Source organism: Semicossyphus pulcher, unplaced genomic scaffold (genome assembly GCF_022749685.1).
Source record: "Semicossyphus pulcher isolate SPU_LCO1_2020_fin unplaced genomic scaffold, fSemPul1.0.p SCAF_38, whole genome shotgun sequence".
Lineage (NCBI taxonomy): Eukaryota > Metazoa > Chordata > Actinopteri > Labriformes > Labridae > Semicossyphus > Semicossyphus pulcher.
The window spans coordinates 44,829-60,000 of record NW_027211713.1 but is presented as its reverse complement, the minus strand read 5'-3'; the positions used below and the strand labels follow the sequence as shown (position 1 = coordinate 60,000).

The following is a 15,172-nucleotide window of genomic DNA, read 5'->3' as shown; positions in this document are numbered from 1 at the left end:
CACTGTTATTCCCCCCTGCAGAGATCTACCGTATCGTCTCTCAGAAGCAGATGTCGGAGCGTCAGGAGAGCGACATGTCGCCCAGTAACAACGTGGTCAACATCCAGGTGCAGCCCACTGAGAACAAACCAAAGATGCAGTGCTGTCAGAACATCTAGCCCAGCCGTGGATCTGCTGCTCCCTCCTCCCCTCTTTTCTCCCCCCTGTCCCCACAGTCCCCGCCTCCCTCCCTTCCTCCTAACCCCGCTCACAGCTCCTGAAGCCCCGCCCCCTCAGAGAAGAGACTGCCTCGGTGTACTGTGTGGTGTGGGAGGGACGAGCCACAGCTTCCAGGCTGTGACCCGAACTCTGCACCTACCTGTACCTGCCTCCCCCCTCCCAAACCCCCTCCTCCCCCTGCCCCAGGTTAATATATCCCAGTATAAGAAGTCACCGCGTGGGGTGGCCCCCCAAGCAGAGCCCCTCTGTTGTCAGGCGACTGCAGGACAGCAGGCAGCAGGCATTTCATATCACTTTAGATTTCATTACTGTAGATGCGCTGACATGTCACAGAAATGTCTTAATATATGAATGTGATTAGTTTTCTTCATCTATGTGCTCCTGTTGATTTCTCCACCTTTTCTATGATCTCTCTCTGTCTTCTATCATATATGTACTACTAGGTATATATGAATTAAAGCACATCACAGTGTATTCCCATATACAAGCTGTCATATTAGCCCCGCCCCCTCTCCTCTTTAGTGCAATGTACTGTTTTGGAAACCACGTGGATGTATGAGCGCCGTGTAGACACGTGTGCTCCGGTAGTGTCAGGCCGTGTTGATCTGATTGCTGTGAATGTGATGCTAGTGAAACGTAGGAGCTTGTTGCCTCTGCGGAGCTTCTGTCTGTGCAGCGGGAAGGCCGGTGGGAGCTCGCATGCAGCGTGGAGCCTCGAGAAGTGTTGCTGCAGCAGGCAGCGATGTTCTGGCCCGTAAGCTTTGCTTGTTTAAAGATGGCTCTCTGCTGCGCTGCATGTTTAACAGGGGGAAGAGTCGACCTGGACTCTGTGTGGAACACTATCTTTGCCTTGAGGGAGAGTTATTTTAGGCTGAACTAAACTCCTGTATGTTCGGATGTTCATGTCGTCCTACTTTAAGCATCAGTGTCATAAAGCGAGAGTCATGCTTCCACTGAGAAGGACCTTCTGACACGTTGCTGCTCCAACATGAAGGAACAGAGAACAGTATGCTTTCATTTTTAACAACAACTATGCAGAAACTAGCACACAGCTGATTGGGTTTGTTTTCTTAGTGCACCTCTTTAGCAAATGAAGGAATTTCAAAGCCTCGCGTGTGAGGTAGTACTCTTTATGACATCCTTATGATACTCAATAATATTATAATCCAAACTCCTATGTCGAATAGCAAATTGAGCTTTGCATGTAACCACAGGTGTGTAGTTAGTGCGCACTGAGAAAGTAGGAAATGGAAAATGTCGTTCACCCACTCGGTTTGATTTCATGAGCGTGGAATCGTCAAACTCTTGCACTGAACCTTAATAGTTGATCTAGTAAACATGCTTCTTGTCTAGGATTAGATTTTTACCGCACACTGAGAGTCTGGACCTCCTTTTGTGAGACTTTTCACAAACCAAAATGTTCAGCTCTGCAGGACGTGGGCTGAGTCTCAGAAGGCTTTCCTTACATCTTCAAAATCAGACGGAAAGAAGGAAAACTTGTGGGATTCAGCCACATTCCTGCTCACTCCTGGTTACAGTGCCTCCTTACCGTGCAAAACCACCTCTCATTCACCTGCTAACAGCTCACCATCATCCCTCCGCCCTCCTTAACCAATAACTTTGCTTCGTCTGTCCTTTAAAGAGGCAGGCGGCCGTGTTGTCCCCGTCACATTAAGCCTACGTACACCGAGCTGCCTCTGACTTCAACACAATGCATGGCTTTCTGTACGATGCACCTCCACGTCGTATCGCCTTATGTAGCTAACATTGTCATTACTGTCCATGAAATCTGCTGAGGGTAACGCTTGGCTAGCTAGGATGATGCTTAACAAGCTAATTATTGTGCCCAAGTGACAAATGCCTCGCTAACAAGCTATCGCTAAAACTCCCCGAGTGTGTGTTCTGTGGAATATCCAGGTAATAGCCGTGTCAGTGTGTGATGGTGTTAGCAGACATATACAATGCCGGACCTTGGTGTGTGTGTATGTGTGTGTAGAGGCAGAGGGTAGATCGGTCGCTGTGGAGTGTGCGAGCCTGGCTGGCAGTGCCAATGGCGTTTTTGTTCGAACAGACGGCGCCGCCAGCCGAGCCTCTCAGACTCAGTAGCTGTGGACAAAGTGATTCCTTTTCTCCTGAACATATGATTTCTGTTTCATGTACCTCCATTGTTCTGTGTTTTTTTAAGAAGTGTGTTTTGATTTCTCTTTTTTTTTTTTTACTATATTGAATTCTATAACTGACTGTAATTCCAGTGTAAACGTGTAAGAGTGAAATGATGTCATTTCAATGAATCTGGAGGGTTAATGTGAGAGGGGGGTCAAAACGAGTGCTTTTATGTTTGTACAGATTGATAAATTGTACAATTGTGTCTATATCTTAAGTTATCAGTTCATCTTAATAAAGCGCACCAGTCATAAACCTTTATATGAGCCTGTATTTTTACATCATCTCCTTATTGATGCAACTTTATTTATTTAGCCGAAAATCAAAGGAAAAATGTTTTTTTGGGTTGTTGGAATTTAATTTTTCTCTGGTTATGAAACCGGCTGAAATTAATTCTGATGTCTCTATGAGCTAGGGTAGGGGGGGTAGGTATCAGACATGCACAGGACCAAATCAGCAGAGAGAGGCTTTGTCCACAGGGGGCGCTGTAATCCACACTAAAGTTCCTCACAGCAGCTTTAAACAAATAAACTTTAGTTTTTTAAGCTATGACATTTGCATTTTCACTTTTGTTTTACCAGAGAAAACAACCAGTTACTCCACAACAGATGAAAAACTGCAGCAGTTTGTTTAAGAACACCACCCACCTGACGTTCCGAGTTCTCTGCCATATAATACACTTTTTCTTTCCCATCCATCCATTATCTATACTGCTTATCCTGTCTAGGGTCGTGAGGTGGGGTGGGGGGGCTGGAGCCTATGCAAGCTATCATTGGGCGAGAGGCGAGGTTACACCTGGACAGGTCGCCTGTCAGTCACAGGGCTGACACATAGGGTCCTTCTCATTACATTACTTTGCGTATCCTGCGTCCCTCACTCGCCTTGTCTCCTCACGTCTGAGCTCCTCCCGACGTTAGGCGACGTATGTTTGTGATGACGTGCTGCTCAGCTGAATCAGCTGTCAGACGATCTTTACGAGTGCATACAGAACCGCTTCTTTACAGTAGAGCAGTGTCTTTCATAGGTAGGTGGGAGGGCAGGTAGGTCTGACATATAAAATAAAGCATTATTCATTTTGATATGTGAATTGTTTAACATGGCCGAATGTAAGTGCTGTCACTGTTTAATTATTTAAATCATTTAATCTTATTTTAGATCTTCTTTATGTACAGATCAGAGTTATTATGATCACTGAGTCTGTTTTATGGAGTTACATTTTTATTGTCTGCACAAAAATCAGCACAGAGCTGCGACTTACTAAATCATAAAAAAATAAAAGGCCTCCTGAATGAAATGATCCTGTATCTAGTGATGTAGTTGTAATGTGTGATAATATATTTCGCCATCACAGCGCATCAAACTGTTTTATTTACTGTGCTGTGTGTGAGTAAAGAGTGATCTGTGCCCAGCTCGGAGTACCCGGAGGGAACCCAAACATGCACGGGGAGAACATGCAGACTCCACACAGAAAGGCCCACTACGTCTGAACCGGGATTCAATCCAGGAACCTTATAGCTGTGATGCAACAGCGCTAATCACTGCACCACCGTGCCGCCATTTTTCTTTCCCATAAACTCAGATTTACAAATGGGTGCTTCCTCTGTACCGTCTGAGAACAACATCTCTGTTTAGCCTCTAATGAGACCCAAATAAAAGTTCCTCTCTGTAGGCATGAGATTAAACATCTCTAAATTGGTTAATTAATCAGACCTGATGTGTCCTGATGTGTGATTGGTCAGTCAAAGAACACCTTGAATCTCTTCATGTTGTATAACAGACACTATATGTTGATAAAGGCGTCCCTATGGAAAGCTTTCTTTCTTTATACAGGCTCTCAACATAATATAAAATACACCGTTACGCAGATGATGCACTATTGTTTATCACTGAGGAAGACAGGTGTTTGAATGCTTTTAAAGTGCTACGTACGATATTATCGTGACTATTAACAGCAGCTGTGTAACAGGACACCACTCCCCTGAGCTATGACAACTTTATTGACTTTAGGGCTGAAACAAAAAAACCAACAAGCAGCAATCGACACGTCTACTGAAAAACTACTGTTTGGATCAAAGCTGAAGAAAAGACACACGAGCAAGATAAAAGTACAGTGAAAGGAGCAAAAGTAAAAAAACATCTGATTGTCAACATGTCCTGTTATTGCTGTTTGCAAAGCTGTGATCAGCATTTCCAAGCTGACCGGCGTGTCAGTGAAAAACTCAAAAGGATTCAAACATTACGGCTGCTTTGCATGTTCAATATGAGACTATAAGATTTCAAACATGTTTTGGACCAACTGTCTTCTGATCCTGTCACAAGATCACATCCCAGGAAGAGGAGTATCTTTGACAGTCTAAACAGGAAGAGCTTTCTCCGTTGGCCTACCGTAAGAGCTGAACTTATTAGCCAATTTAATGATTTACAGAAATTTAGAAGAATGTTACAGTGACAGATTTTCATATTAAATGTTCTGAAAGTTACAAACGATGAGGTAAAGGTATGAAAAGGTAATCACTGTCGGTACGTACTCGTTAAACTGCTCCCTGAATGCTTTGAATCATTTCAGATTTCTTTATAGTCAGAAGTTCTCCGACTGCTCTTCAAGTGTTTCATTTTATAACTGTTGCTTAAGGAGGCTGCAAGAACTGCTGGGTGTTTGCCCCTTCAGGAAAGCAAGCCAATCAGAAGAGAGGGAGCCTTTAGGGAGGGGGCCTTAAAGAGACAGGAGCGGAAATGACTCGTTTCAGATTGAACTGAATTCTCAGGTTGAACTCAGCGTGGAGAGGGCCAGTATAAAAATAAGGAATGTTCAAAACATGAACCATGCAAAGCTATAAACATTTAAGGACAAAAATATAAATGAGCAGAATCGGTCCTCTTTAATCGTTCACGTGGAAAATATGGCTAAAGACGTTTGTCAGGAGTGGCTGCATCTTTTCCAACATGTGGAAAAAAATCTGAATATCTTTAGGATTGGATTGTTAATCAGTAAAAACATTTGCTTACGACATTTTTCATTTTACAGTCCAAATAATAAATTAATTGACCGTTAAAATATAGTGAAAATAAATCAGTTTTAGCAGCTCTACAGTAAATATTAAAGTAGGTTTCATATTGGAGTCGTTCCCATGTTGAGACAGTCAGATGACGTGTTAGGGTTTTCTTGGCTAACTATAATATCTTGGATCGTCTTTGGCATGCATGTGTATTAAGCTCGACACAACAAAAGAAAAAACACAATAATAACCACTAGTGTACAGTAAGTGTACAGTTAATACACCACTTTGTCTACAGTACATACAAAAAGAGAGAAAATATGGATCCAGCAGGATCTTCACATATGTAAACAGGAAATAAGAAACAGTGTGTAAAAATATCAGAGCTGTACAGGTAGATCACGTCTGCTCAGGCTGCAGGTTGTGTGCATTTCTTCACTGAGTGTCTTTGAGGGAGTTTATCGGAGTTATGAGCACCTTGTTTCCAGAGTTGAGGCTGTACAAGTTTTCCAAAATGTTGCATCATTATTGTACAAGCTGGGAAGATCCACTGAGTCCAGGTGTGATGTGGTCTCTTGCTTTTCAGGACAACTCCAGCGTTATGAAACAGTCCAAACCAGAAACATTTACAAGAGTAACTCAGTCATTTATTTCTTTTCCCGTCGTCCTCACGTCTCTCCACCCGGGACGTTTCAAAAAGAGGTCTGAAAACAAACGTGAGCATTCGTACGTGTAGATTCTCTCTATTTGCTTTGAAGGGGAATTCACAAGAGAACACAAATATGAAGCATTATTTGGCACAAAATCAGCCTAAACTGTTTGGATATAATACAGAGATAAAATATAGTGCAACAGTCAGAGCACTAACTCTCTCAGAAACACACCCACACAAAAAGAAATAAATATGAGAGCAAAATATGTTCTTCAGCCGTCGGTCACTTTAACTTCCATCAGCAGAAACAGATCTCGTCTCCCAGTTCACAGCTTCCTGGTTCCGGATGAACTGGTCCAGTAGTTCAGTCTGGGTGTTTGGGTGGGGGGTCTAAAGCAGCGAGCTGGTGGGGCTGCCGGGCAGAGGGGGGCTGTGGCTCTGCATGGTGAGACTCTGGGTGTGGGAGGGGCTGGGGCGCATGGGCAGCAGGTCGTAGTGGCTCGGGATGTGGCTGTTCCTGGGCAGGTCGTACGGGTTCTGAGGGTAACTGGGAACCACCATCCCACCGGCTGCTTGCACGATGCTGATGGTTGGTTCTGAGAGAGAGAGAGGAGGGAGAGGAGGGAGGAGGGGAATTTAACAAGCGCTGGAATTAATCAGGTAATTTTTTTTTATAATTGACCCTAACAACGAAAATGATGACAACAAGTGCTTGGATGGGAGAGGGGACACCCCAAAATAACAAGCTAAAAAACAACCCAACTGGAACCCGACGGTGTATATAGGCTCCACACACCTGCTCTTAATCAGGGACAATTAGACACACACACCTGACCCTGCATTGAGATGATTCCCTCACCAAACTGAGTGAGTGGCAGGTGTTAGTGCCCCTGACACAGAAAGGATCCCTACAGAGACAGACCATTTTTAAAATCAGAAACAGACGTTTGACCTTTTTAAAGCCACCAGACTCCACTGACAAAAACATCAATTTACTGCATAACAAAGGTTGTTGGATTAGTTGGTCCACAGCTTCCTTGATTCAATTAGTTTGTCGTGTTACACAGATATTGTGAATGATCTATCCTATATATTTACAGTCACACAATGACACCAACAATCTAGGAAGCTGTGGTCCAGCAGCTCCTGTGTCCTGTGAGCTTAAATCAGTGTTTTTATGAATGGAGTCTGGTGTGTCTGCAGAGAGCGATGTAACGTCTGTGTGTGGTTAAAACAATCATCTTCCTCTGTAACAAAAAGGTCTATCTCTGTAGGGATCCTTTCTGTCATGTTGTCACACACTTAGAATAACAATCTGAGCCTGTCAGTGGAAACAACAAGAACTTTTAGTGGACGACCTTTGACCCATCAAGGATTATGTTGCAGCCATTACAGCCTGTTTCACTGCTGCAGGATGAACACATCTACTGGAGACATTCACATTTTATTGTACCGATTTCATTTAGAGCCAAAAATATGTAAAACCAGGGACCAGGTTAAGAAGCTCTGGAGTTAGTCTTTAATCGTACCCATGTCGTAGACGTTCTTGACGGGTGCCGTGGTGGTGGTTGTCGTGGTGATGATGGCAGCGGAGCAGCAGTGTGTCATGTGCTCGTGGTGAGCCGGTGATTTCATCTCCACGTAGCTGCTCTCTGAGTGTTTGCACAGACCGGGGGGGTCGTTGATGGTGGCGTACGGGTTCTCACTGTTCAGAGAGCAGGTGCTGGACAACGAGCCCTTCATGTAGTCTGCAAGAGAGAGACCGCGCGGATCATTTAACCTTGTGAGCAGGGAAGTGACACTCGTGTGGGAGTTTAAACTGTTCACATGGAATTACAGCGTTCTTATAAGCGGTTGAACTCTTGTTGAACTCGGCAGTAATGATGAAAATACTCCAGAGGAAGCTCTTCTCTGTCATGTCTGCTGCTGATCTCAGGCAGGCTGCGGCTGATCAGTGCAAAGATCTCCATATTGTTATTTATTTAAAGGTAATGTTCTCCTCTAAAAGACAAAACTGAATTTAAATGTCTACAAATGTTTTAAAAGCAAAGAGACACCAAAGTGCAGCTGGTTTCTAAACTAAAACATTTTCCATTTCTGACATTTCTTCATGTCTGCTGGAAACTATGAATGACACAGACTTCATGTCTGGGTTATTAGCAGGGCTTGGACATCATGTCTGAAAATGAAGGTTGTTATGGCTCCAGATTATATTCCATTAATGGATAAGGCCTCTATTATTCTGTTTTCTAATTGGTCAACAACTCTCATAAACAGGAAGTCGACTCGTTCCCCTGCCCTGTGTGTGACACTAAGCTCCTGGCCAACAGAGGATGTAAATCTCTTAAAAAAAAGCTCAGAAATACATAATTATCTTCATTATTCACTAAAGCTGCTCATTGTGTCTTTTCACTAACGAGAATCTGGTGAGTATTTTGAGCAGCAGGATCCCCTGACAGTCCTTGAAGGACAGACTCTATAAAGAGGATAGAATTAGCATATTATCCTTTAAAAAACAAACATGTTAGAGAAATCATCGGACAACAGAGGTTAAAGTTCAGACCAACAGCATCATCCAAAGGCAGTAAAGGGTTAAAATGAAAGACAGTCAGTGAAGCTGCAGCAGAGGGAAGTGCACATCGAACAGCAGGAACACACAGCATTCAGTAACAGTGAGGGAGAGATTCCCCGGGTGAGTGTTTGGGAGTGACGGGGGTCAAATCAGGAGGAAGAACCCCCGCAGAGAGGGGGAAACACACGGAGGAGAGGAGTCGGGTTCATCCTGCAGAGACACAAACACACCTGTGAGCAACAAGATTAAAACAATCATTAAATCTGGACGAGGAGAAGCTGAGCATTCAGGCGCAGGCATGCTGAAAACAATCGCTTTTATTTGTGCACTTTAAGTCTTAAAAAAAAACCTTCTCAAGATCACATGGCTAAAATCTGCTTCTTTTAAAGTGACAGTAACTAAGTACAGAAAACCCTGCACAAGCTACATTTTGGTCACTGTTGTAGCGACCTGTCAATCACAGGTAGCCCCGCCCTAACCCCTCCCCTCTTCCTGGTCTGTGTGACTCTCAATGGGAGCATCAGTGACTAAATGAACATCATGCTGTGTTGAAGAAGACTTGAAACTAGAGACTGAGACCATAAACTCATTAGGAACATGTTTACTGAGGGAATACATCAGGAGAGGAGGAGGAGCATGTTCTCATAGACTTCTATATTTATATATATCGACTTTCAACACAGGGAACTGCAACATGAAGCAGAGGTTCAAAGTGCAAGACGGGCAGGGATTGGCTGCAGGATCTGTTTGAGCAGGAGAACAGGCTGAGGTCGCGCAGGCTCAGCGACCCTCACACTGTACCTCTGTAGCGCGGCTCCACGTGGTAGCTGAACCGCCGGTCGATGCAGTAAACACCTGCAGATAAAGCAGAGAGAAGAGCAGGTCCTGAAGGTTAAAACAGAGAGGAACAAAAGGACCAAAATCATCAACCCACGCTGCACTTCAATGTGTCAATGCTGAAATAACTACACCGTGATGCAGGTTTGTAAAGAGTCTGAATTCATGCTTTGTCAGGTCTGTCAGCAAGACGACAAGAAAACGACTTTAAATTGCTCGTTTTTTGAATGGAGTTTGGTTTGAACATTTCTGATACAACGTCAGGAGAATCTGAAGACTGATATTCAACTTGTGAAAATATGTGAATCATGCACATTTGTGTCACTTGCATTGCCTGGCACAAATTAATGATCTATGAGGTTATATTTCTTTATATTCATGTCCGTGTGATCTCAGTGGAAGGAAAATATGATCAAACTGACGTGGAGAAACTCGTACTGACCCAGGTCACTGAGGTTACAGTAGGCGCCCCACTCCGGAGCACTGTTCCTGTGTCGCTTCTTTGTCTTCATCTGGGAAACATACAAACAGTAAAAACACATGAGAGAGTAAATATTAAAGAAGAAGTGACTGAAAGCATCTTTGCCCTGATGTTACTGTGTTACTGTGTGTAGATAAAAAGAGGCCGCATCAGGGTTAAAGATTTCTTTCAGTGTGCATCTTTAAGTGATATTTCATGAATATCTTGGTCCATGTTATTTTTACGATATAATCAGCTAGGCTACTCTGCAACATAAACAGGACTTTGATTTATTTTCCCGTATTTTTATAACCTTTACTTGAAAGCAGACAGACAGGAAACAGGAAGAGAGAGGAGGTCTGGAGGCGCTCCTGTAATCGTTTCTGTTTTTACCGTTTTCTTATTTGACTTTTAAAACATCTAAACTACTGAACTTTTTTACTTTCTCTTCTTATCTCTACGTATTTCCATCTTTGTGCTGCAGAAACAACCTGATCAATAAAGGCTCCTCCCATCTTTCTCATCTTATAATGACTTTACAGAAACTAGTCAGCCTCCTGCAGCTAACACACGGTGAGAGTTCCCGAGGTAAAAGAGAGAGACAGTCCTTGAACGCACCTTGTTGGAGCTCCTCTTGTCGGGCTTGGCGTAGTGGGCGGCGTAGGTGCAGGGCCCCAGGGTGCGGTAGCTGGGGTTGGAGAAGCAGCGTCCTACAGAGCTGTTACTGGGAGAGGAGTCTGCAGAGGAGAGCAGGCCTGTGCACTGCAGCCCTGCTGTCAGACCACCGTCACACTCAGGTACATTTATCCTGCTTTATACATCATTATAACACACAGTACAGTACATACAACCTGACATGAATTAGGGAACTTCCTGTTGGGTTGCTACAAATCACTTACATTTAGAGGCTCAAACCGTTTACGTCAGTGCTGCAATAATAAGTTAATCAATTGACAGATGACAGGGAAGTAGTGTACCACAAGTTTCAAGAATCACTCGATCATTTTGGTCAGAACACGTCTGCGTTAAGACAAAACCAAAGTCTGTTTACTCTTTTGTATGTTTGTCAAACTTTTTGATCCTATAAAAAATGTATCACTCACGACAATCAGCAGTTCTGGTCAGAATCTGCGTTCATGTGATGTCGGAAATAATCGGAAAAATACGTTTCTGTCTGGTAAAATTCCTGTTAAAGCTGTTTTAACTCAGAACAACATCCGGGAAAACCAACCTGCAGGAAGAAGGCGGCAAAAAACGTTTTATGCATTCATGATACATTTGTGCTCACGTGCAGCTCGTCACGCCGGTAGCTGCGCTCACAAAGTGAACACGATCAGTTCAGGGTAATTAAACACAAACTTGTCTTTGACGTGTCTGTGTTGTTTCCACATCGCCACTTAAAGCTCCCCACAGCCTGGATGTGTGAAGAAAGAAAAGCACCTGGAACAAAAAGAGAAACGGGCACAGGTGTGGTCGCCTCACCTGAGAGGGAGTAGTCGGTGGAGTTGATGTGCAGGGCGGGCGTGTAGGTGACGTTGGGAACGTGGTTGCCTTTCTCTCTCTGCCGGTAGCGGAACCAGACGACCAGGCCGAGCATGACCATGATGAGCAGCAGCAGGAAGATGATTCCCAGGACGGCCCCCGCTGACTGTCGCTCTGAGGCCAGAGCCGGGCTGATCTTTGTGTACGGGTTCAATTCCTCCATCATCAGAGCCGCTGAGGACAGGTGAGCAGCAGTTTAACATACTGATGGGTTCATAATACTAACATACTGTGGAGCTGAAACCTGCGGTGATCCTCGCATCAGTTTTATTTCTAAAGTTTCAAAATAAAAGTCCCTGTTTGATTTTCTTTGCATTTATTGTCTTTGTTTGGATATGATGACTAAAGCAAAAGATATATGACTCAAAGCAATAAGCATTGAACTGCTTATGTTAATCAAAGCACATACTTACAATATTATCAACATTTAAAACTTTGCACACTAATATGCTTAAATGAGCGACTGCCAGACGAGGAGTAAATCCTGCAGACATGTGAGACCGTCAGAGAACTCTGTGGACCTGTAGCTGTTTGTTGTGCAGACGTCAGTGTTTGTATCTTGTTCTGTATCTATGTGCACGTCTCTGTGTCTTCTTATTCTTTAGAATCCGTTTGAAGCTCCATCTAAGGACGCAGCATCAAACCCTCTTCAGCTACATTAACGCCTACACGTACAGCTCCATTAGCTCTCACCTTGGTCACAGCGGATGCCTTTGAAGCCGATGCTGCAGTAACAGGTTCCCGTCACGTAGTCACAGGTGGCGTTGTTCATGCACTCACACAGCTGCTGGCAGCCATAGCCGAACGTCCCCGCAGGACACTCTGACCACGGGAGAGGAGGAGTATACACTTTGATCTTACAGTCGGCACTTGTAGATTCCAATTAAAGGTAAATGTTTGATGTTGTTACATCAGTGAGATTCTTGCTTCTCTTAAAACTACAGCAATGTGTGCAAAATGCATCTTCACAATGATAAACACTAAAAGAAACAGTAAGAGTTATATATTATAAAATAATGTGCAGTATTTATTGCTACTACTAGTCCCTCCCCAGCTTCCTGTTTAAACCCATAAATATGCAGAATCAAATCTTACTCTGCTGGTCGTTTAATTTGTCATATAAACTAAGTGCTGCTGTACAGACAAAGACATGCAGGGACTCACTGAGCTCACAGCTCTGTCCGATGAAGCCCGTCCTGCAGGAACACTGTCCGCTGATGTGGTCGCAGTCCGCCCCGTTCTGACAGCGACACACCTCCGCACACTGAGAGCCGAAGAACCCTGAAGGACAGCCTGAGGAGGAAACACAACAACTGCATGTCCTTTAGAGTTTACACCTTCAGCATCTTCAGACTCAGGACGTGAGGGATGATCCACAAACCTGGAGAGCAGTGTTCACGCAGCTTTTCAAGGATTAGCTAATCTGTTCTGTTACAGCGGGACAAATGTGGATCATCTCTGCAGATTGAAACGACTGCTTAGAGTACCTGAAGACTCTCTGCTGTCTTTACCACCTCTTGTTTCTGATGACGCAGGCGGTGAACAGACCCAGCTCTTAGTTTGTTTGAAAAGTCAGTGTGAATTTGTTCCCTTCGTCCGGACGACATGAACTGAACTACAGCTGTGAATGCAAACTGAGGGACCTCAAACTGGGAGTAAAGGTGAATTCAATTATTTGTCAACATGGGCCATATTTTTACATCTTTTATGTCTGAATGATTCACAGGTACACAAAGTGTCTGAGTGTCTCCAGTACATGTGTTCATCCTGCAGCAGTGAAACAGGCTGTAATGGCTGCAACATAATCCTTGATGGGTCAAAGGTCGTCCACTAAAAGTTCTTGTTGTTTCCACTGACAGGCTCAGGTTGTTCTTCTAAGTGTGTGACAACATGACAGAAAGGATCCCTACAGAGATAGACCTTTTTGTTACAGAGGAAGATGATTGTTTAACCACACACAGACGTTACATCGCTCTCTGCACACACACCAGACTCCATTCAGAAAAACACTGATTTAAGCTCACAGAACTCAGGAGCTGCTGCATCGACTGGTAAGTTTATCTGTGTTGTTATGAGTCCCAAAACTATGAAGTTGATCTGAACTAACCAGTCAAAACACCAAATTACAAATTACACAAAAAACTAACCGATCAGATCAGCAGGCGTCTGTGAGCTAAAAATACTGCTGATGTAACAGCTGTTTAATTATTGTCTCAGTTTCAGGGGCATTAAAGCAAGAAGGAGATAAGGAAGAAAGGGAGGAAGGAAGGATTTTGAGGAAATGAAGGATGTAGTTCTTTTATCTGCCACCAGATGGAGGTGTAGGTTTGAGATATTCAAAGGAGAAGACCTCGGTGACTCCACTGCAAGAAGAAGCCAGAGTGTGTTCCTGTTTCCATTATGAATGTGTGTGTGTGTGTGTGTGTGTGTGTGTGTGTGTGTGTGTGTGTGTGAGACGTACGCTGAGTACAGTAGAGTCCCGTCCATCCGGGGCTGCAGTCACACTCTCCGTCTGTCGCGCTGCACTGAGCTCCGTTGTGACAGTTACATGTGTGGATGCAGTCTGGACCCCACGAGCCCTGAGGACACGCTGCATAACATACATGCGCGCGCGCACACACACACACACACACACACACACACACAGTTGGAGACAGAGATAAAAGATGAACAATTGCTCGTGCACACACACTCACACACTAACAGAGGCCTGTTGTGTCTGAGATCAGGACGTCTGAGTGATTGTTGGATCTGTTCAGTGTAACATGGATTATTAGTGTCACAGCAAATTAAGTCATTGATTTTTGTCTTTCTGTTTTTGTTTTCTCTCCAGTTGTCTCTGAGCGCTTCAACAAAATGAAAGTAGCTCCAAAGCAGCACACTGTATTTTACAGATGGAAGACACATGAAGGAGTTTGCTGTCAGGCAAAGATCTACACATGACACAAATAAAGACGGTTTTTCTCCAGTTTGGTCAAAAAAATGTCACTTTCTGCAACAGAGAGAAGGCTTACGCCACCTCCAGTGAAAACCAGTGAGATACAGAAAGCATCACGAACAGAGCCGAGGACTAGAAATCAGTTTTAACAAGCGATGACAGATCAGAGTATTCCAGGAAGCTTCATCGTGTTTAAGAAATAAAATGTAAACTCTTTGACAGACAATGATGACTGTATGTTATTGACCGAGCAGGATGGATCGGCTCATGCAGAAAAAATAATTTTCATTAATTATTGAAATAATTTCTATGAATTTGTATCAGAATCTAAGCAAATATTAAGTATATGATGAGTTCAGGAAGAATTCTTAAGGAGAGATTTGTTGGTAATTTTGGGTCAATGTCTGTTGAAATGAAGACACCTGTGTATGCAGTGGTGGACCCCGGGAAGACTAGACAACGCTTATACTGGAGCTAATGGGGATTCTAAAAGAAACAAACAAACAAACAAACAAAGATGGAAAGAAAGAAAGAAAGAAACAAGCAAACAAACAAACAGAGATAAAAAGAAAGAAAGAAAGTAAACAAACAAGGAAGATACAAACAAACAAACAAACAAACAAAGAGAGAAAGAAAGAAAGAAAGAAACAAGCAAACAAACAAACAGAGATAAAAAGAAAGAAAGAAAGTAAACAAACAGATAGAAAGAAAGAAAGTAAACAAACAGATAGAAAGAAAGAAAGCAAACAAACAGATAGAAAGAAAGAAAGCAAACAAACAGATAGAAAGAAAG

At 43.4% G+C, this 15,172-nt stretch overlaps 2 protein-coding genes across 2 annotated transcripts in view; one reads left to right on the top strand and one right to left on the bottom strand.

Annotated features, from left to right (window-relative positions):
* rab11a (RAB11a, member RAS oncogene family) overlaps positions 1 to 2,643 on the top strand; it is a 7,989-nt gene extending 5,346 nt beyond the window's left edge. Inside the window, exon 5 of the mRNA XM_069679283.1 lies at positions 22 to 2,643. Coding sequence (XP_069535384.1) covers positions 22 to 158 — 137 coding nt within the window. The 3' untranslated portion in view covers positions 159 to 2,643. The remainder of the gene's footprint in view (positions 1 to 21) is intronic.
* A 3,623-nt stretch (positions 2,644 to 6,266) lies between these two features.
* Positions 6,267 to 15,172, bottom strand: part of LOC138606820 (multiple epidermal growth factor-like domains protein 11) — a gene marked incomplete at its 5' end in the record, with an annotated part of 53,651 nt that continues 44,745 nt past the window's right edge. Inside the window, 9 exons of the mRNA XM_069679286.1 lie at positions 6,267 to 6,626; positions 7,560 to 7,778; positions 9,404 to 9,457; positions 9,882 to 9,951; positions 10,518 to 10,669; positions 11,382 to 11,615; positions 12,135 to 12,263; positions 12,606 to 12,734; positions 13,903 to 14,031. Of these exons, the coding sequence (XP_069535387.1) occupies positions 6,421 to 6,626; positions 7,560 to 7,778; positions 9,404 to 9,457; positions 9,882 to 9,951; positions 10,518 to 10,669; positions 11,382 to 11,615; positions 12,135 to 12,263; positions 12,606 to 12,734; positions 13,903 to 14,031 (1,322 nt within the window). The remainder of the gene's footprint in view (positions 6,627 to 7,559; positions 7,779 to 9,403; positions 9,458 to 9,881; positions 9,952 to 10,517; positions 10,670 to 11,381; positions 11,616 to 12,134; positions 12,264 to 12,605; positions 12,735 to 13,902; positions 14,032 to 15,172) is intronic.